General features: G+C 42.9%; 1 protein-coding gene across 1 annotated transcript in view; it reads left to right on the plus strand.

The window, feature by feature from the left end:
* Positions 1–23,022, plus strand: part of LOC138303991 (uncharacterized) — a 692,211-nt gene that overhangs the window by 214,631 nt on the left and 454,558 nt on the right. The window contains exon 2 of the mRNA XM_069243614.1: positions 15,395–15,478. Coding sequence (XP_069099715.1) covers positions 15,395–15,478 — 84 coding nt within the window. The remainder of the gene's footprint in view (positions 1–15,394; positions 15,479–23,022) is intronic.

Raw genomic sequence — 23,022 nt, forward strand, 5'->3', positions numbered from 1 at the left:
CTGTGAGGTGGCAGCAGCTGTAGCTGCAGTGCAAGCCTCAGAGAGCTGGTTTGGCAGTACTGAGGGTCCATGGTGGAGCCCCTAGGATGCATGGAATTGGCTCTCCAATACCCGATTTGGAATGGGGGGACAATTCCATGATCTTAGACATGTTACATGGCCATATTCGGAGTTACCATTGTGAAGCTACATATAGGTATTGACCTATATGTAGTGCACACGTGTAATGGCGTCCCCGCACTCACCAAGTCCGGGGAAATGGCCCTGAACTATGTGCTAGTGCAAGGGTGCCCTCATACTTAGTAACTTTGCACCTAACCTTCAGCAAGTGAAGGTTAGACATATAGGTGACTTATAATTTACCTAAGTGCAGTGAAAATGGCTGTGAAATAACTTGAGCATTATTTCACGCAGGCTGCGGGAGCAGTCCTGTGTAATGGTTTGTCTGAGCTCCCTATGGGTGGCAAAAGAAATGCTGTAGCCCAGATGGATCTCCTGGAACCCCAATGCCCTGGGTACCTAGGTACCATATACTAGGGACTTATAAGGAGGGTCCAGTATGCCAATTGAAATTGGCAAATGAAGTCACTGGCCTACAGTGACAAATTTAAAAGCAGAGAGAGCATAAACACTGAGGTTCTGTTTAGCAGAGCCTCAGTGACACAGTTAGGCACTACACAGGCATACACATTAGGCCACAAACTATGAGCACTGGGTTCCTGGTTAGCAGGATCCCAGTGAGACACGCAAAACACACTGATATATAGGTTTTTATCTATGAGCACTGGGGTCCTGGTTAGCAGGATCCCTGTGACACAGTACAAATACACTGACACACTCACAAACAAGCCAAAAGTGGGGGTAACCATGCTAGAAAGAGCCTACTTTCTCACAAATATGGAAAGGCACAAATGATGAAACACTTAGGTTTATTGACATTCCTAATGACAAGGAGTTAAACGTGAATTTCACCAGCCACATGACTATGAGTGAACTTGAATTTCTAGACATTAAGGTTGAGGTAATTAACAACAAGCTTGCCACAAGATAGGAAAGCTGTGGCTGGGGACACCTTATTACATGCCCATAACACTCATCCCAGGGCTTTTATTTAGAACTTTCCCTTTGGTGAACCTTTACCGAACACAAAAGAATTGCAGCATGGAGGAAGCTTACCAGCAGCGATGTACTAACATGATGAAAAGATTCAGGGACAGGGGATATCGTCAATCCACACTGAAGACAGCTACACTGAAAGTCCAGGACACATGTAGGGATGAACTCATCCCTAATAAAGGTAGGGATACGTCATCAATATCCAAGTTCAGGTTTATCACCACCTGCAACCAGAGTTATAAAGAGCTCAGACAGGTCTTGGAGGTACAATGGCAGATATTACTTACAGAGTGTAGCCTGGCAGGGGCCCTGGACGACTGACCCTCAAAAATATTTTGAATAAAAATTATATTGCCAAGGTTCCATTCACTTTTGAGGAAACAAGGAAGGGGTTTTTCATTTATGATTATGGGAAAGCAATTAGGTATCGAAAGAATTATCAATCAATGACTTTCTTCATGATTTCAGTGTCCATATTTTAATTTGCCCCTGTTGTAAAAGATATGTGGTCGCAACTGTACACTATTCCACAGTATGCAACTCCATTTTATCCTATTTGACTATGTCCTAATTTAGGGTATACTGCTGGAGTGTACGCTTTTCCAGTGTACCTACTGCACTCTGCGGCACGCCATTGTACTGAAATGCAGTATATAGCGCGGCACTGCACCACAATCCAATGTATGCAATTGCACTTTACAAGATTACATTCTGTGCCAATGCACTAAACAAGTGTACTGTACGTCACTAGACTTGACGCTTCTGTAATTAACCCTACTCAGTTGTACAACACTCTACTGTATGCTACTCCACTAGATGCCACTCCACTGTACAGATTTAACAACACTAAACTTAACATTAGTACACTGAATACTATCCAGTTCTATGCTACTCCACTGCATGACACTGAATACTATTCAGTTCTATACTACTCCACTGTATGACACTACACTATATGCTACTTCACTGTACATCACTGCACTGTACTCTAATAGCATATACCCCCACTGTAGTGTATGCTATTCTGCTCTGCACCACTGTACTGTGCAGCACTTCAGTCTACACCACTCCTCTTTACCCAATTTTACAAAACTACACTGTACCAAACTACACTAACCATAAGCCCCCGTACACTACTCAGCTGTACACCACTTCACTGTATGATACTCCACTGTACCCCACTCCATTGTATGCTACTCCTGTTTATATCACTCCACTGTTCCACACTCCAAAGTATGCCACTCAGCTGTATGCTATTTCAGTATACAATATTACAATATATGTCCCTACACTGTACAACATACAGTGAATGTGAATACACTCTACAGTATTTACAGAACTTAATTCCACTTTATCACACTCCACTCTCTGGTATCCCACTGTATACCACTGCACTGTATGCCACTACACTCTATGCCACTCTACTGTATGCCATTCTAGTGTACGCCACTCCAGTATACCTCATTCCACTTCACTCCGCTGCACTACATCACAATGTACTATATCAAAGTAGACTTTACAACAGTATCTTCCAGTATGTTCTACCACCCTCCACTTAGCAACACTCCACTCTATAAAACTAAACTGGAGGAATATTATAGATTTGATACTAACATTAAAAAAAGTAATTTAATATCTAAAAAATATAAAAAAACTGCTATATTATATCTAAAGGGAAAGATATTATAGTACAGTACTTTTTACATTATGTACCAATTTTATATTATTTTTTAATATTACACCTAGTCTGTGTTCTGGTTTTTAAGGGGAAATATAGTGAATTATAGTGAATTTTAAGTGGAGATATTTTTTAAAAATAGGTAAAAGTGTTTTTGTTTTTTTAAATACTGTTCAATACTATGTTTCCCCTTATAACTCAGAACGCACACTAAGTGTGGTCTAAACTATATTTTGTACGTTAATTTTAGACGGGAGATATAATGTTTAGACCACACTTATTCTATGGTCTGGTTTGTAAGGGGAAATATAGTGTGCTGCAGTATACTGAAAAATTAAAATTAAAGAAAAACCTAAATTAAAAAATATCAAGTACTGTACTACACTATATTTACCATTAAAACACAGAACACAGACTTATTTTGGGCTAAACAATATGATAGTTCTGCAGCACTCCACTGGCATTTTTTAAACTATATAAAAGTAGTTAAAATATTTGACTTATCTTTACACACTTATATAAAATGACTTACCACTTCCTATAAGCTAATGAAACAGTATATATTTATACTTACAAGCCAGAACACAGCTAAAGTATGGTCTAAATATTAAGGCTACCTTTTACTTGTTTAGGGGAAGTCATTAGCCAGTCATATGTTCTGTCATTGGCATGTATAGTGGTATATACCAAAATTACGGCAATATACAATGGCAAATGATATCACCTTTTAGGCAAAATTCCCAATGGTAAACTTGCACTTTCCTTTAAGTTTACCATTGCTTTCCATTTACAAAGGCATTTTAATGGTAATATCTTTACGACTGTGGGGTGTCCTATATTTATATGCATGGAGATTCAGCAGTATTAAAGATACTACTTGTAAAATACTTATCTGAATAGCAAGCAAACATGAACTTACATATAAGTGTATGTATACCTTTCTGAGTTATCACCTAACCCTCTTAAAATACACAAACATTATTGATCTACTACGAAAGGGACCCTTTACACCACATAATCCATATTACGGACACATTTCATCTACATCAAGCACCCATTTTCACAAAACATATCTTTAGATAATACTCTACAACATGACACACAGCTCTACTCCACTGTACAACATACTACTCCACTCTATAACAGGTCACCCCACTCTACAATACTTCACTCCACTCTATGACAGTCTAGTCCACTTTATCACACTCCACGCCATTCAACTCCTTGTTACTCCACTCCACCACACTCTACTCTAAGACATGCCACTCCATTCTATGCCACTTCATTCTACAACATACCAGTTCAATCTGCACCATTCCTTGCTACACCCCTCCACTGTAAAACACTGTATGACATGCCACTCCAATGTGCAGCACACCACTGCACTCTACGACATTACACTCTACTGTATCACGCTCCATGCCGCACCACTCTACAACACACCACTCCACAATACACCACTCCACTCTAGCACACACGTATGTGAAAACAAATAATCATACATTTACACAAACGTGTGTTTATCTTTCTGAGTCATCACCTATAACATTTAAAATACACAAACAATATTGGTCTACGATGAAAAGGATAGTTTATACCACATAATCTATATTTCTGACATATTCCATCTACATCCATTCACCCATTTTCACAACACCTCATGTTAAACAACACTGAACAACAAAACACATCTCTCCACTCCACTGTACGTCACACCACTCCACTCCATAACATGCCTTTCCACTTTATAAAAGTCCACTCCACTGTATCACACTCCATGCCACACTAGTCTTTGAAAAAACAGGCTACTCAATGACACACCACTTCACCGTATGACATGCCACTCTGCAACACTCGATGTCACTTCACTCTACACAAGCAACTCCCATCTACTTTACCCACTCCAATGTATGCTATTCGCCTACATGCCACTCAAGTCTTTGCCTCTCCACTTTATGCCACTCCACTCTATGCTATACCACTCTATGCCACTGCACTTTATACCACTCCTCTCTATGCCAATCCATTCTATGCCATTTCACTCTATACCACTCAACTGTTTGCTAATCCACTCTACATCACTCCTCTCTGTGCCATTCCACTCTACGCTATTCCACTGTATGCCATTCCACCCTACACCACTTCACTCTATGCTGTTCCAATGTACATCCCTACACTCTGTTATACCATTCTCCACCACTCCAGTCCACGCGACTGTACTGTACGCCACTCCAGTTTTTGCAGCTCCACTGTATGCCACTCCACGTTATGCTGTTCCACTGAATACCACTCTATCCTATGCCACTCCTCCCTACACTACTCAACTGTAAGCCACTACAATGTATGCTATTCCACTCTATGCCACTTCACTATTTGCCACTCTACTGTAAGCCACTACACCATGCGCCACTCCATTCTATGCCAATCCACTGTTCACCACTCCACTTTACACCATTCTGCACCTTGCCACTCAACTGTACACCACTACACTTTATGATATCCACTTAGTGCCACTCCACTGTATTCCACTATTCTGTAAGCAATCCCACTCTATGCCACTCCACTCAACTCCACTCCATTGTACACTGTTCTGCTCTATGGTGTTCCACTCTGCACCATTCAACTGTGAATATCTCCACTCCACACCACTCCACTGTACACCATTGATCTCTATGCTATTACACTCTATGCCAGTCCATTCTACACAACTCCACTCTCTGCCACTCCGCTCTATGATATTCTAGTCTATGACACTCCACTTTGCGTCACTCTACTGTACACCATTCTACTCAGCTCCAGTCTAGATCATTCACTCTGTGCTCTTCCTCCCTATATGTTATTCTTCTCTATTCCACTCAACAATATGCCACACTACACAACTCCATTGTATGTTACTACACTCTGCATCACTCCATTCTATGCTGTTCCAGTCTAAGCCACTCCACTCTACTGTATATCACTCCACTCTACATCACTCCACTCTAAGCTATTCCACTGAATGCCATTCCACCCTTCACCACTTCACTCTATGCCATTCCAATGTACATCTCTACACTCTGTTATTCCATTCTCCACCACTCCAGTCCACGCGACTGTACTGTATGCCACTCCAGTTTTTGCAGCTCCACTGTATGCCACTCCACATTATGCTATTCCACTGAATACCACTCTACTCTATACCACTCCTCCCTACACTACTCAACTGTAAGCCACTATAATGTATCTTATCCCACTCTATGCCACTCCATTCTTTGCCACTCTACTGTAAGCCACTCCACTATACGCCACTCCATTCTATGCCAATCCACTGTTCACCACTCCACTTTACACCTTTCTACACCATGCCACTCAACTGTACACAACTACACTTTATGATATTCCACTTAGTGCCACTCCACTGTATTCCACTCCTGTAAACAATTCCACTCTATGCCACTCCACTCAACTCCACTCCACTGTACACTGTTCCACTCTATGGTGTTCCCTTCTGCACCACTCAACTGTGAATATCTCCACTCCACACCACTCCACTGTACACCATTGATCTCTATTCTATTACACTCTATGCCTGCCCATTCTACACAACTCCACTCTCTGCCACTCTGCTCTATGTTATTCTAGTCTATGCCACTCCACTTTGCGTCACTCTACTGTACACCATTCTAATCAACTCCAGCCTAGATCATTCACTCTTTGCTCTTCCTCTCTATATGACTCAGCTCTACACCACTTTACTGTAACACTCTACATCACTCCACTGCATTCCACTCCACTCTACACCACTCTGCCACTCAACTATACATCACTCCAATGATCACGACTCCACTCCACACCACACTACTACGCTTTTCCACTATATGCCTCTTGACTCAATGTCACTCTACACTCCTTCACTCTTTGCTACTCCACTCTACAGTACTCCAATCTGTGCCACTCCACTCTATGTCATTCCACTGTATGGCACTTTTAACACCACTACACTCTGCGCTACGTCAGTCTATGCTATTCTACTGTAAGTCACTTCACTGTGTGCCACTTCACTGTACACTACTTCTTTCTATGCCACTACACTCTACACCACTCCATTCTACATTACACCATTGTATGGCACTTGAGTATATGTTGTTCACTACTGTATGCCACTGTACTGCACATCACTCCACTCTATGGCACTCAATTCTACTCCATTCCACTCTAGACCAGTCAACTGTACACCACTCCACTCTACGCTATACCGCTCAATGCCACTCAATTGTGTGCAAGTCCACTCCACGCCACTCCACTCTATTCCACTGTACACTATTCCACTCTAAGCTGCTTCATTCTATACAACTCCAATCTGCACTTCTCCACTGTACGCTATTCTACTCAATTCCACTTGACAATACGCCACTCTACACCACTCCACTCTATGCCACTCCACTTTACGCTATTCCACTCTAAGCCGCTCCAGTCTATGCCTCTCCACTCTACATCATTCCACCCTACTCCACTTCATTCAATGCTATTCCAGTCCTCATCACTCCACTCTATGTTAGTCAGCTCTACATCACTCCACTCTACACGACTGTACTGTACGTCACTCAACTGTTCGCAACGCCACTGTATGCCATGCCACCTTATGGTTTTCCACTCTACGTCACTCTACTCTACGCCACTCCACTCTACACCTCTTGACTGTAAAACACTACACTCTATTATTTTCCTCTCTCTGCCACTCCACTCCACTCCACTCCACTCCACTCCAGGTCACTCTACTGTTAGCCAGTCCATTATACACCACTATACTCTGTGCCACTCAACTGTTCACCCCTCCCCTATACACCGTTCCACTTTATGCCACTCATCTGTATGCCACTCCACTCTATGCTATTCCATTCTATGCAACACCACTGTATTCCACTGTACTGCAAACCACTCCACTATATGCTATTCCACTCAACGCCACTCCGCTGTACACCACTCCACTCTATGCTATTCCACTGTAAGCACTCAACTGCATGCACCTCCACTCCGTGCCACTCCAGTGTACACTACTCAACTCTATGCTATTTCACTCTATGCCACTCCATTCAACACAACTCCATATCACTCCAGTCTACTCTAATCTACTCTGTCACTCCATTTTATGCTTCTCTAGTGTACGCCATTCTACTCAATGCAACTCCACTCTACAAAATCTTTCACTCTTCCCTATTCCACTCTATACCACTTCAATCTATGTCACTCCACTCTATGCATTTCCACTCTATGCCACTCCACTCTACACCACTCCACTCTATGCTGCTTCTGTCTACGCTATTTTACTGTACTCCACTTCACTGTATGCGACTCCACTCTAAGAGACTCCTCTGTACAACACTGAACTATACTGCACTGTCCTCAATTGTGCTTGATAAAACTCCCCTAAACACTCCACTCAACTACACTTTTTAAACACTTTTTTGTTAAAAAATAAAAAACATTCATATTCAGAAAAAAACAATGGTTAAAACTTAGTTATAGTTAGGAAAACGTTATTTATTCTCTCTGTACAAACTTCAATTAAACTGTACAAACATTACAAATATAGTTACACCTTACATTACATGTGCAGGCCCCTGCCCTAGTGCTTTCCTCTCTCATCCTAAATCTCCAGGGAGCCATTGTAAACAAAATAAGTGCTACTGCACTCTTCTCATATTTGTCCTTGTTTCATCTATCTGCCTCAGGACTACACGTATTTCAGAGGTAGCCTAGGCACTCCTCCTGCCTCCCTGTACCTGTCTCTGGGAGGACAAGGGTCCCTGGAGAAAAGGGCCACGAGGGCTCTGTGGTTCACCCCACAGCCATCAAAACAATATTAATGCTGTTGGTGCCCTGAGGGGGGCAGGGACACCCATTAACAGCATTTCTTTAAACTTGTGGCCCCATCAAATGGCTTCAACAGAGCTCTGACCAGTGGGAGCCTTTGTATTCCCCATAAACGCTAGAGAGAGCTGCTTTAATTTGCATATTCCAATTGTGGTGGCAGGGAGGAAGAAACACTACATGCATGTTCCTAAATACTTGTGGAGATGCCAGGAGTGCAGCAGCCCCACAGGATCCCCTCTAAAGCTCTTTTCAAAGACACCTTAAATCTCAAATGGTGTTACATCTTTGACCAAAGGGGAAGTTTTTCACAGTTTTCAGTAATCTCAGAGCTTGAACTATTGCTCATAGGTTCTAGAGACTGGGAATCTTTGTTGGTGGTTTCTAAGGCTGTGCCTTTTGAAAGTTAAAAAAGCTAATTTTACATTTTATTGAAATTATGTTTTATTGATTATAAAATTGATGATGGTGTACAGGTTTCAAGGAATATTGTTGCAAATGTCTTAATGATATCAGACGATTAAACATGATTTAGTACCTGTTCTATTGGCAATGTCATTGTAGGTAGGCTTGGCAAATTGGCATAATTTTGTGAATTTAGCTTTCTCTAATTACAACAAAATTATGCTGAACTTTAACTGCGGGCAATTAGCGCTATTACATAAATGAAAAGGTAGGAAATTTACAATCAATCAATGATTTTTAAAGCATTGCTGATCACCAATAGGTTCTCAAGGCACTGTTTGCCGGCATACTACTCAATCAAAGAGCAAGGTCTTGAGGTCCTTCCTGAATGCTTTGGTGATGCAGTCTGCCTGAGTTTGAGAGGTAGCATTTTCCATGTCCGGGCTGCGAGGTAGGAGAAGGATCTTCCTTCCACTGTGCTTTTCTGGATCTTGGGAATGGCTACGAGGGCGAGCTGGGAAGAACGGATTTGTATGTTGGGTATGTAGAAGGTGAGTTCTATGTTGTGTAGTGCCTTGTAGGTGTGGATCAGGAGTTTGTATGTGTTGACTGGGAGCCACTGTAAATCTCTGAGGTGGAAGGAGATGTGGCTGTGTCAGATGATGTCCAGGATGTCCGTCTGCTGCATTCTGGATTCTTTGTAGTCTTGATTGTAGTTTTTTGGTGATTGTCTGTGATAGCCATTTTTCAATACTAAGGATTTACGCAAAGCACTTGCCTAAACCAAATGCACAGTCATTGTTATCATAGGACTAGACGATGACCGATAAAGTTGCGTAAAAACTTCTCTTACTCTGATTCAGGTCACTCACCCATACATCAAGTCTCACTGTGGTTAATGTAAAATAAAGAAATGATCACATATCACACCTCCTTTGAATGCGAAAAGTAATGTCAGTAGATGCAACTTCCTACCAACATTTGTGGGAAGGTACTGTTTACTATGCTAAATTTACTGGGTGTGGGAGGTTACCTGAAATGTTAAAATTCGAATCAGAAGTATTAGGGTGAATAAAGCTAGTTTTAAACGTTGACTCAATTTAAAACAAAACAGAAATCTTGCCCAGCCTCCTCCCCCAAGCCCCCCACAGACTATTCAGGAATGATACGTTTATTTTTTTCAAACAAATTTTATTAATTTCTCATTATATTCAAGTTGATACAAAACATTCTAGAATAGTGACAGTTTAATCACACCCATTAACAGAAGCATCATAATACTGGTATTTATCTCATTTCACATGAGTCAGGATCAGGTTGTGTGGCCTGTAAGTAGGCCTACCTCCACTGCCTCCCCTATTCGCACACGCTGGCTGTCAAGTATTAATGGTCATAGGAACTAGCCAGTGTCGCCGAGGTGTTGTCTGATGTTTGGTGTATAACTGCCATTCTACCTACCTCTAAACAGCCCCCTATATCCCTGCTAACTCCCCCGCACCCTACTAAAAACAGTCTGCAATCTCTCCCCGAACTGCCCCAGTGTCTCAGAAATCCCTCAGGGTGGGATGGTCTGGTGTGCTCCTTGCATTAATTAGTGACCCTCTCAGGCGTTGCGGCGTGTGGTGTCCTGTCAATCAATGGATGTGGGAGCTAATTCTGAATCCCCTGTGAGGGGGGTCTGGGCCCCTCCCGCAATCTAACTAGAAGCTGGTCCCAGGCCTCCTTCAGTTCTGGGGAACCTCCACCCCTCTCAGGTCTATGTTTATAACCATTCCCTCGCTCTCCGACCATTTTCGAAGTTCCCTCATCCAACTGGGAAGGTGGGGGCCAGCCACGTTCTACCAGTTCTTTGTCAGTTCTCGTTTGGCCAGTATGAATGCTAGATCTTGAAATCTAGTAGGTACTCGGTTTTTGGGGGTGTGGGGAAACCAGTGTAATAAACAGTACGCGGCATTGACAGGAACTTTGCGGTCTATGCACAACTGCCACTTCATTAACCACTGAGCTCCAGCATGCCCCCAGCTGGGGGCAAGACCAGAGCATATGGAAGAATTCTGCTGCTTCTATCCCACAACATGGGCATTTTGGCCCGTATTTATACTTTTTTTAGCGCCGCATTTGCGCCGCTTTTTGACGCAAAACGGCGCAAACCTACAAAATACAATGGTGTTTTGCAAGTTTGCGCCGTTTTTGCGTCACAAAACGACGCAAATGCGGCGCAAAAAAAGTATAAATACGGGCCTTCGCATCTAGGATCTGAAAATGATCTCTGGGCCTCCCCGGGGTGAGGTATGCTCTGTGTATGATGTAAAATTGAATGAGCTGAAATCGTGTGTTCCTGGATATCTTCAGGACCCTCCCCAGGACCTGATCCCAGTCATCTTCCGAAATCTGGGTCTCCAGGTCTGTTTCCCATTTGCGCCTCAGATCCTCTATAGCACCGATCGCACTGTATTGGTTGGTAATCGCCCTTCATGTGCCGTCCGAAGTTGTAATGTAGGTGCTCGGGCGATGGAGGGTGGGTTCTTCTGCTCCCATCCACCAATACACCCGAACCCCTTGAGTGATTGCCCGATTTAATAAGAACTGGCCCACAATAGGTCGTGTGCTTGTCAAAAGTCCTCAAAGGGCAAGATGGTACCTTCTCTATAGAGGTCCCCCATCTCCAGGGTGCCTGCCTCCTCCCACGCCAGCAGACCTCTCCAGTCCTCAGCCCTAGGCAGCTATCGAAGCCAGGTCATCGGGATCTCAGGTGCGTAAGGCACCAGCAATCCGGAGCGCCGGAGACAATGCCTCCAGCATTGGGCCAACACCCCAGCCTCAGGGGAGAGCCCAAGTCCCAGTGCGGCACGCCTAGAAACATCCCCGCCAACGAGGACTCAGGAGGAGCCAAAGTGTCCTTGCCCCCCTCTCAGGTCCTCCTTGCTGCTACCCATCAGGACAGCCATTGTATCTGAGCAGCCAAATAATAGGACTCGAAATCAGGAACCGCTAAGCCTCCTCCTGCTCGGGGTCGCTTAAGCTTAGCAAGCGCTACTCTGCATCTCCCTTTCCCCATATAAATGTTGTAAGCACTGAGTCCAGCCCCATAAATATTGCCGCAGGGATCCAGACCGGCAAGGACGCAAATTAATAGAGCAGGCGTGGGAGTGCCACCATCTCAATGACCGCCACTCTCCTCGCTATTGAGAGCTGGAGTGTGCCTCAGAAAGCCATGCTGGTTCTCAAAGCCCTTATGGCATTGCCAATGTTGCCATCGAATAGATTGGAACTGGAGTGATATATTTTAACCCCAGATATGGCATACATCAAGGCTCTCATGGCACATACCCCAACCCTTCCGGTGGGTCATCACATGCAGATAAGGGGAACAGGAACGATTTCTGCCAATTGACCTTTAAGCCTGTCAGCCGAACAAAGCTAAGAGGGACTGAGCTCCTTCCAATTCACTATCAGTATTCTGCAGAAAGAGCAATAGATCATCTGCATATAGTGCAATGGTATGTCTCCTTGCACCCTGCTGCAGCCCCTGACACCAGGCCGCGGTCCTAGCCTGAGCTGCCAATGGCTCCATCGCCAGTGCGATTAAAAAAAGGCGAGAGGGGGCATCCTTGCCTAGTACCCCTCTCCACCGGGTACTGCTCTGATATAGTAACCCCCGTTCTAACTCTCACCTTTGGGTTTGTGTATAGGAGCATTGTCCAGTGGACGAAGCCCTCGCCCAGCCCCATGCAGAGAAGAACCGTCTAAAGGTAATCCCATTCGAGGCTGTCAAATGCCTTCTCGATATCCACCGCCAATATAGCAGACTCTGCCATCAGCGGAGCAATAGTATCCATGATGTGTATGACTCTCCTAATATTTTGGCCTGTATTCCTGGAGGGTATAAATCCCACCTGATCAGGATGTACTATGAAAGACATGTATGGGAGCAACCTGGATGCCAGAATTTTGCTCAGTATCTTGTAGTCAGTATTTAACATAGATAGGAGTCTATATGCCCTGCTGTCACTAGGGGACTTGACAGGTTTGAGCAGTGGGATAATCAGAGCCTCCCCAGTGGACTGGGGGAGACATTCTGCCGCTCGCGCTGAGCTAAACAGCCGCACCATTACCTTGAAGTATAGAAATGGTAAGTGCATGTCCGCTATAGAATGCAGATGGCACTCACATAAAATGGTGTGCAATGTTTGAATAAAAATTGAAACAAATATATTTATGAGCACGGATCTGGATAGATGATAGGCAGACATTGCCTTAAGACTTTGAACTCCATACTACAACAACATTCATTCATTTACACAATTAGTTATTCATGTTTTTATTTTGAAAAGTATTTGAGATGCACAGAGGCCCATGTACGATTCCTATTCATAAACCAGTAAGTGCAAGTGCTTGCAATGTTCAACGCAACTAATGTAGCAATTAATCAGGTTGCATAATTTGAGTTCTCAGAAACCTTTAGCTCATGAATATTAATAAAACTGGACGCATTTTGCAATCATCCCCACTCCAGCAATAGCTATGAACGCAGGGACAACAGACTTCCATCTTTGCCTTTTCTTTAAACTGCTGGAAGAATGCGTCTTAAAAAGGACAAACTTTGCTTTAAAAATAAAAATTATTCTGGCTAAGAAAGACAGCACGGGGACCATGCAGCTGTCCCCGGGACCCCTGTTTCCTCTCTCTGACGCAACCCACAGCAATTACAACAAGCATCTGCAATGCAACTGGTCTCGCGTTTCTCCGAGTTAGAGCTATTAGCAGTTGTAAACTTCCAACCGGACTTTTCTTGCCACATTAAATGGAAAAAAAGAGTGTGATTGCACTGCTACTTTTCACTCGTAGTGAAACCTATCGGCAAAAGTGCAATTATCTACGTAACCGGCAAAAGTGCAATTAACTATGTAACAGGGTCAATGTCATGGAAAGCACTCGACTTCTGCCAAGCAAGATCGCGCTGCGAAAAAAGATAAAAAGTAGTCAACAAACCGGATGGAAAACAGCGAGCCTTGCATGTTTTCAGTAGTTGGTCACTGCGCTCGAGGAGGGCTAACCACTGGAAAAGGCATGACGTATGCATGACTTCACTAATGAAAGCAAGCAGATTTTAACAGGCAAGCCCACGAACCAATGAAAGACACTGACATGACATGGACAGGGTTCTCAGCCCTTTCCTAACTACTAGAGCGTCTTGCAAGCGAAATGCATGGGCAAGCGCATGCAACGCAGACTCGACCCTAAAAACTGTCCCATATTACAGTTTCCCTTTGTGGATCATATGCCACCTCAACTCAGATGTCCGTAGCTGATGCTGTAACTGCTGCAGTCGTAGCAACCTTTGATGCATACCTTTACAAAACATGTGAGGACGGTGTCACTTTCATGTCCCTTCTTATTTGTGGTTTAGAAAGCGTTGCAAAAGCCTTTTTCCAAGCTAGGAATACTTTTAGGACAAATGCCTTTTGTGCAGAGCTATACTGTGGCCGTGAAGCCTGAAATTATGTAAATTAAAGGCTTTGTAACTGTAAAATAACTTTGTTCATCTGGCGTATAGAATCCAGTGTCTAACACAGCATGTTATACTACCTTATTGCACATATTGTAATGTAACGCAGACATAAGAGGAGAAATATATGGCAGCAGGTTCAGAAAAATAAAGAAAGTGTTAAGTAGAAAGTGAAGAGAAAGAAGATAGAAGTTATCCCAAGGATTGCTGAAGAGAAGAATAAAGGAGCTGTGGGTTCGGTAAAAACAGCCTAATATGGACACAATGCCTGTCTAAATCTAACTCGTTCCCCCACCTCACGTTTTCTCTGTGCGAGATTTTCAAAGAACAAAAATTAATATAAACAGTATGTTTTGGCAATGTGAAGAAAATCTTTTTTTTTTCTGAAGGCGCTTTAAAGATTAAGATTTCTTACTTTCAGTTTTATATTCGACACTAAATGAACAAAGGGGCCTATGTCCATGCAGCAGCCATGGAATGTTTTTATAAGCAGACTGTAGTTAATTTACTTTCTCTGTTTTCACAAACCGTTAATGCAATTTATTTGACACGTATAAATAAAAAATATATGTTTTGAATTATTTAATCTTTGGAATTAAAGTTGAATTTTCAATGTGCTAAATACTTTGAACACACGAGAGATCATGAACCCTAAAAATTGGCTTCTTAGCATTTCTTTCTCGTTAAGACCCTGGCAGACCATAGATACTTAGACTTGTATATATATCTTTCCCTTTTTGCAATTCGCTAATTATTTACCACCCTGTTCTCATTAATAAATAATTCCTCATTACAGGAACGTGATGTTTTATAGCTTCTTCATTGTCTTTTCTTAGGATTCAGCAGATTCCCTTCCTGAGAAGATCCACAATTTCACCATCTACAAATTTAGGTACAGGTGGCAGAAACGGATACTGCAGGTAAGAGATGCATTTTATATCCTCAAATTCAATATAAGCATCTTGTAATATTGGGTTCAAACTAGAAGCGCAATGCAGTCGTTGAATCCTGTTAATTAAAAATTTAGTGTGGATAAATCTATGACATTGGTGGAAAGGTGAATGGTCCCAGTTAAAGGGATGTCTATAGACATAATAAAAGATATGATAATATAATGGTCTAACCAACAGAATAAAGACACTGTGGGACATAAACTCGAATCAGAGCCTGTACATGCTTCATCATAAGGCTCCCCTAATTTGGCGTGGATAAAAAGGCAGGCTAAACTCTTCAATTCCGGCAGGTCTGACCATTTCAAATAACATGCATTTCAAGGTATTGATACTGGACTGGGAAATGACATCTCGATTTCTTTTTACTAGGTCCATTTCCATCAAACCTGTTTCTTGGCAAGATAATTTATGTTACTAAGTTTGAAGAAGGGCCATTGTTGCACTTGTTAATGTTGTCTGTAGCCATCTGGATGCACATGACAAAATGCTTATGCTTAACTGACAAAACAGAATTACTCATATTCAGGCAGAAAACGGCATCCTGGTGCAAGAGATGCAAGTGTAAATCGGAGGACAGTTTACAGCTGTTGCAATATCCATATATTTTAATTTCGTCTTGCACTGAGTAAAGCTAGTCACCCGACAAATTGAAAGTGGCACATCATTTCAGTTTTTGGTTGGCAGGCAGAAGAAAGAGCGAAGACCTCTGAGACATCACTAGTTGTAGGGACGGTGGCTAGAAGTAAGCTAGGGTAATTTAAGTCACGGGTGGAGCAGTGGCCATAGAGCTTCTTTTTCAGGTAGAATGAACTGTTCCCATAGGTGCAAGTTCAAGAATGATTTCCATGTGGCTGGAGCATAACTGAGGTGCCAAGGTGTGCAAAATAACAATGGATTGGGATCTGGCCTGAATAATTACCAGTAGATGTGATTAATTTAAGAATTTTATCCGTAACATTTGTGGTGAGGCGCTGATAGAACATGGTGGCAAGAAAACCCAGATGAAAAACACTACAAAGAGTGGATTTCCAGCTCATATTTGGAGGCTTTTAACAACTGATGTCCTTTAAACGATGTGACAAATCCCCAAGGAATCAGCCTCAGCAAGCTGTTTTGGCATTTGTTTTGGGGAGGGTGCAGAAGTGTCTCTTATGTATTTTTCAGGATAAAGCCTTACCCTCTCCAAGGTTCCGCCAAATCCTCATGCTGTGACTTTTTTTAAAATTAATAAAACAAATGGAGGAACAGTGAAGCTACTCGAGAGGGGTGAAAGGGAAACCCATGTCTGCCTCAAATACCACAAACCAATCACAATCTCATGGTCTACTTTACCACATTCCAGCTTTTCTCCTAATGCTTGTAAAAAAGAACTCTATCCTTCTTTGCCTGGTCCTATTATCCTACTTTTACTCTTGGCAAATCCAAGAGTTGGATGGGGGAGGCTCGTTCATGGAATGTGACATGTTTTATCATAGACCACGTGTCCCACCACGGTAAGATAATGCTACCAGAGCGGACTCAACCGTGAATTGGGCTCACTTGAAGGAAATCTTACAGATTAGTTTATCTGGATCATTTTATGGGATCCAGTTACTAATGGTAAAAATCCCTTAGAGTAGGCGACAAGGTGTGCAATATTTGGTGGTACTCTAGGGATGAATAAAAAATACTAAAACGTACATACAGCTGACATCAATGGCTATCATGACACAATAGTAAATAATTGGATTAATAGAACAAAATGTAATGATTAATACAAAAAAATGGCCACACGCAGTACCCTAATGAATGCCAGTGTATTGGCACTGTGTGTGCCTTTCAGCATGCACCCTCATAAGATATGGGAATATAAACGTGACACACGTGGCACATCATTGCAAACCGGTGACATGCATGCACAGGTGATAAATTACACGTGTGACATACTCATGCACAACTCGATGTCCATCATATTACCTAACCATGAAATGGACTATCGCCTCATGGTCTGTTCTGGGAGGGCGTCTCCTGTAGTCACACTCTAAATCAAAATGATACATGTTGCAAATTACCTTTCTGCAAGGTCACCACCAAACGTTTTGCCTTCCTCCTCCTCTTTTTCTGACCACATTTTTGCTGGCTTTTGGACTCTGGGCACTTTACCACTGCTAACCAGTGCTAAAGTGCATGTGCTCTCTCCCTAAAAACATGGTAATATTGGCTCATACCCAATTGACATATTTAATGTACTTGTAAGTCCGTAGTAAGGAGCACTACATGTTCCCAGGGCCTGTAAATTAAATGCTACTAGTGGGCCTGCAGCACTGTTTGTGTGACCCACGTAAGTATCCCGTTAACCATGTCTCAGGCCTGCCATTGCAAGTCTTGTGTGTGCAGTTTCATGGCCACTTCGACTTTCTACATATGAGTCACCCCTAAGGTAAGCCCTAGGTAACCAATAGGGGAGGGTGCTATGTAAGTAAAAGGCAGGACATGTACTTGTGTGTTTTATATGTACTGGTAGTGGAAAACTACTAAATTTGTTTTCCACTGCTCAGAGGGCTGCGGTAGGGCTACCCTCATATACTGTTTGAGTGGTAGATTCTGATCAGAAAGAGGTAAACAGGTCATATTTAGTATGGCCAGAATGGTAATAGAAAATCCTGCTTGTTGGGGAAGTTGGATTTGATATTACTATTGTAGAAATGCCACTTTTAAAAAGTGAGCATTTCTGTGCACCTAAAATCCATCTGAGTCTTACAGCCTGTCTCTAATCCACGTCTGGCTGGACTGGTTGACAGCTCCCTTGTGCACTTCACCCAGAAAACCACAAACATAGGATGTTCAGTCACACCTGCACACATTTGCATACTGAATGGGTCTTCCTGGGCTGGAAGGGTGGAGGGTCTGACACTTACATTTCAAAGGACATTATCCTGCCCTCACACAATGGACTGCCAAACCCCCTACTGGGACCCTGGCAGACAGGATTGTATTGAAAGGGGACCTTGTGCACTTCAAAACCACTCTTTGATGTCTCCCCCCTTCAAAGGCACTTTTGGGTATATAAACTGGGTCCCTGACCCTACCACCTCAGACAAGGAACAGACACTCTGCACAAGAATCTGCAACCTGCCAAGAGGAGCTGCCTGGCTGTCCAAAAGACTCACCTGAACTGCTTTGCTGTAAAGGACTGCTGCCTTGCAGTTGCCCAGCTGCCTTGCTGGTCTCTGGCTCTGCTGAGAAGTGCTCTCCAAGGGCTTGGATTGAGCTTGCGTCCTGTTCCTGAAGTCTCAGAGCCAAAAAGATTTCTTCTCTTCAAAGAAACTCCTTGTGCTGTGAAAATCGCCGCACAGCCTGCTGGAATCGATGCACAGCCTGTCCAGTGGTGAGAAACACACTGCATCGCCGAACCGGAACAACGATCCCAGAGTGGAGATTGACACAGCGCCAACATTATAACCGGAACTTTGATGCACAGCCAATCGGTTCAATGCATCGCCGAGCCGGAATGACGCAGCCTGAATTCCTGCAAGAGAAACTCCACCCCATCGCCCACTGGGTCGATCCAACAGCTGTGACTTTGTCCTGCATGCCCAGGATTTCCACACATCGCTCCTGGGCGTCAAAAAAGACCCTGCATTGCTAGGAGGATTCAAGCCTTCGCACCAGAATTCAACGCAAAGCCCTTGTGGCGTGAAAAAGAATTGATGCATTGTCTGTGTGCACCCAGAAATCCGAAGCACACCTACCTTTTTCCACGCATTTCCTCCTCTGCGGTCTTCGTGCGTGTAATTTTGATGCAAACCAGGTAGTTTGTGCTTGCAAGAGACAATTATTGCTTTTAAGAACTAACGACTCTTCTTATCATTACAAAAGTGATATTTCCATTTGTGATTATCAAATCACAAATTGATCGTTTTGACCTTAATTTAATCAGATAAATATGTTATATTTTAGCAAACCTGTGTGGTGTCTTTTTGTGGTGTTTTCACTGTATTATTGCATGATTTATTGCACAAACACTTTACACATTGCCTTCTAAGTTAAGCCTGACTGCTCAGTGCCAAGCTACCAGAGGGTTGACACAGAATAATTTGGATTGTGTGTGACTTACCCTGACTAGGATTGTGATCCCTATTTGGACGAAGATGTATTCCTCTGCCAACTAGATACCCCATTTCTAACAATACAGATACATAGTGTTGCCAATATAATGGTATCATGTACCCTTCATACCTTTGTTGAGGCTACCTATATCTTGGGGGTAGTGGGGTTGTGTCACGGTACCCCAGGGGGGAGAAAGGGAACAATTCACTTATTTCACTAAGGAGCAATGACCGCATGCATCCTATAATTCCCGTTAGAACAGCTGTCTTGCACTGAAAGAATCCTTGTGGTTTAGTTTCATTTATCCTGGTCTGCAAACCTATGCGATTGTCTCCATTTACTTCAATCTCACAAGATGCACCTGGGGACAGACACCGCTGGGCTCTGGGAGTTGGGATTGGCCATTCGAAGATCAACTACATCTGTTTGCGATTACCCCTGTACTCAGCGCAGACCAAGTTCACAGGCCTGCTTGGGGCATGACTCGCTCTCATCTGTGCATTTGTTGTCTTTGGCACCTCAACTAAAGACATGTGTACTCAATTCAGTATTGCAGCATCTGAGAACGCAGGTGAGGGGTGTGTCCTCCATGCCGCGGGTAGTGCATGTGCATCACTGGGGTGCCCCCAAAAATGGGCGATCTTCATACTCGAGCTCTGCTTCGCAGGGCGTGTCTGGATTTTGAATAATTAATGCTCATGTGGAATGCTGGGAATTATAGTTCAAAAAGAGACTATTTGTGTCACACATATTATGTGACTGCACACAGCTGGTATAAAACATTAAAGAATCATTGGGACAAACAGTGCAATCAATAAAGCCTCATTTGTAGCATTCGCATTTATATTTCAAAAAGGGGGGCCATATGTGACTAATTTTAGATGACTGGACACAACTGGTGTAACACATTAAATAGATCTGAGGTGGACATTTAAATTTGAAATTCTAAATGCTGAAAGCCATAATATTCAACCTCCCCATTGAACAGTAATAATTAAGTAGCAATGTATAGGAGTTGATATTGTGTACACACATCCTCATAGTGTTCAAATAGGAATCAGGGAAGTAATTGCTCATAATGCAGTGAATCAGGTGGTAATGTTACAGGGAGGGAAACAGGCCCTGTTAGCTCCAATTACCTCTAACTCATCTTTTCACTTAGCAAGAGAACCCCAGGGGATGTCACCATTCAATCCTTGGGTATCAGTGCGAAAGCGGAACACTCAGCGTTGTTTAAATTTCAAAAGAGCCTTTGTCATATTGGTGTGTCACTGATCCATCTTCTCAAGAATGTGCTGCTCAATGCAATCAGCAGTGTGTTTGTGGTCTGTGAAGTATTTGTCGATCTGGTGTTACCTTTTTACATCAGATCATGATCTTAAGTTCTGTCATGCGGACACTAACCTTTCTTGTGGTCATACCGATATACAATCAATTGCAGGTGTGTTTTAAGACATAGATCACATTGCTGCTATATCAGTTCATAAGTTCTTTTAGTTTATAAGGTGTGGGCATGCCGTGCTTTACAGTTGTACATTTCTTTGTGAACATACAGATCCCACATCCTACGCAGGGTTGATGACTTTTTGGAATAGGGATATTCCATAGTGTTTGTTGTGTGTGTGTGAGCTAAGTTTTCTTGGACATGTGTGAACTAGTGCATCCCAGAGTTTTTGACTTCTTCTAAATGAGAATAATGGTTGTTCCAATTTAAAGGTGGCTGAGTTCAAAATATCCCAGAGGTTTTCAATCATTCTTGTCTGAGAATTAGAGCTAGAACAGAACGTGGTCACACATATTGGTCTAGGTTCCCAAGATCGCTTATAGGTACCTCTCTATCATTGTTTCTTGCCCTTTTCCTTGCTTTTATAATGATTGTTTCAGAATAATTATTTTCTCTGAGTTTACCACTTAACTTCTCAGCAAGTTCGCAGTACTTCTCCAGTTTGGTACAGTTATGTCTTAATCTCAGAAACTGTCCCACTGGTAAACTTTCCCTCAGGTAATATGGGTAAAAGATCTCAAACCGCAATAAGCTATTTCTGTCTGTGGGTTTGTAATCAACCTCTGCTTGAGAATCCCCTCCTTTGGGTAAATTTGAGGTCAAGAAAGGTGATTCCCACTTTGCTCATTGTAAACCTCATAAATGGATGCAAGCTGTTCAATCATACATTAAATGTTATAGCTTATTGCTCACAGCCTTTCCAAATGACTAGGATATCATCGATACACCTCTTCCATAGTCATGTTTGATCTCTAAACAGATTCTCTTCGCTATACATGTATTGAGTCTCGAAAGTATGTGCATAAAGGCAAGCTAGACTGGGGGCACAGGTGCTACCCTTAGATGTTCCATGGATTTGTACCTCAGGTAGCCTCACTGTTCCTCTAGTTGTGCTACTGATAGTGTACAGCTCTTCAGCTTTGAAGAATTATGAACAAGACATGAGTAAAAGCCTTCACATTCTGGTTTGTGGTCCTGATTTTGTAAGGACAACCTGGAAGGTCTGGCCTTTGACGATGATGAAATATTGTCAATTTTATCTGCACCCTCCCTGATGGGTTTAATCTGTTATACTAGCTGTGCCCAGTCATGCAATAAGTGGGACACAGATGGTCCCTTTTTGAACTACAGTTCTCAGCATTCCACATGAGTCTCAATTAATCAAAATCTGGATGCGCCCTGTGGCAAAGAGCTCAAGTAACAGGATCGCCCATTCTTGGATGCACCCAGTGACACATGAACTACCTTGCACATGAAGGACACACACCTCCTTTGCATTCTCAGATGCTGCAATACTGAATTGAGTACACACCTCTTTAGTTGATGAGCCAAAGCCAACAAATGCACAGATGAGGGCAAGCCATGCCAGAAGCGGGCCAGTGAACTCGGACCGCACAAAGTCTACACACAGGTATATTTGGTCAACAAATGTTGACCTAATGGCCAATCACAGCTCCCAAACCCAGTGGTGTCTGTCCTCATGTTCTCTCATGAAGCTGAAGTAAATGGAGCCAATCACATTGGTTGTCAGACCAGGATAGATGAAACCGCACCGTAAAGTCTCTTTTATTTCGAGATGGCTGTTCCGTGGGGTACGATTGGATGCATGCGTGTGATGCTCCTTGATGAAGTTAGTGAATTATCCCCTTTCTACCCCCTGGGGCACCGTGACACACACCTCTCCCCCTCTGAGATGTAGGTAGCCTCAACAACGGTATGAAGGGTACATAATACCATTATATTGGCAACAGTATATATGTGTATCATTTAAGATTTAGAGTATGACTACAGGAGATGCCTTCCCAAAACAGACCATGAGGCGATAGCCCATTTCATGTTTAGGTAATATTATGGACACCGAGTTGTGCATGAGTGTGTGCAGTGATCACGGGTAATTTCTCACCAGTGCATACATGTC

This window comes from Pleurodeles waltl, chromosome 7, assembly GCF_031143425.1.
Source record: "Pleurodeles waltl isolate 20211129_DDA chromosome 7, aPleWal1.hap1.20221129, whole genome shotgun sequence".
Lineage (NCBI taxonomy): Eukaryota > Metazoa > Chordata > Amphibia > Caudata > Salamandridae > Pleurodeles > Pleurodeles waltl.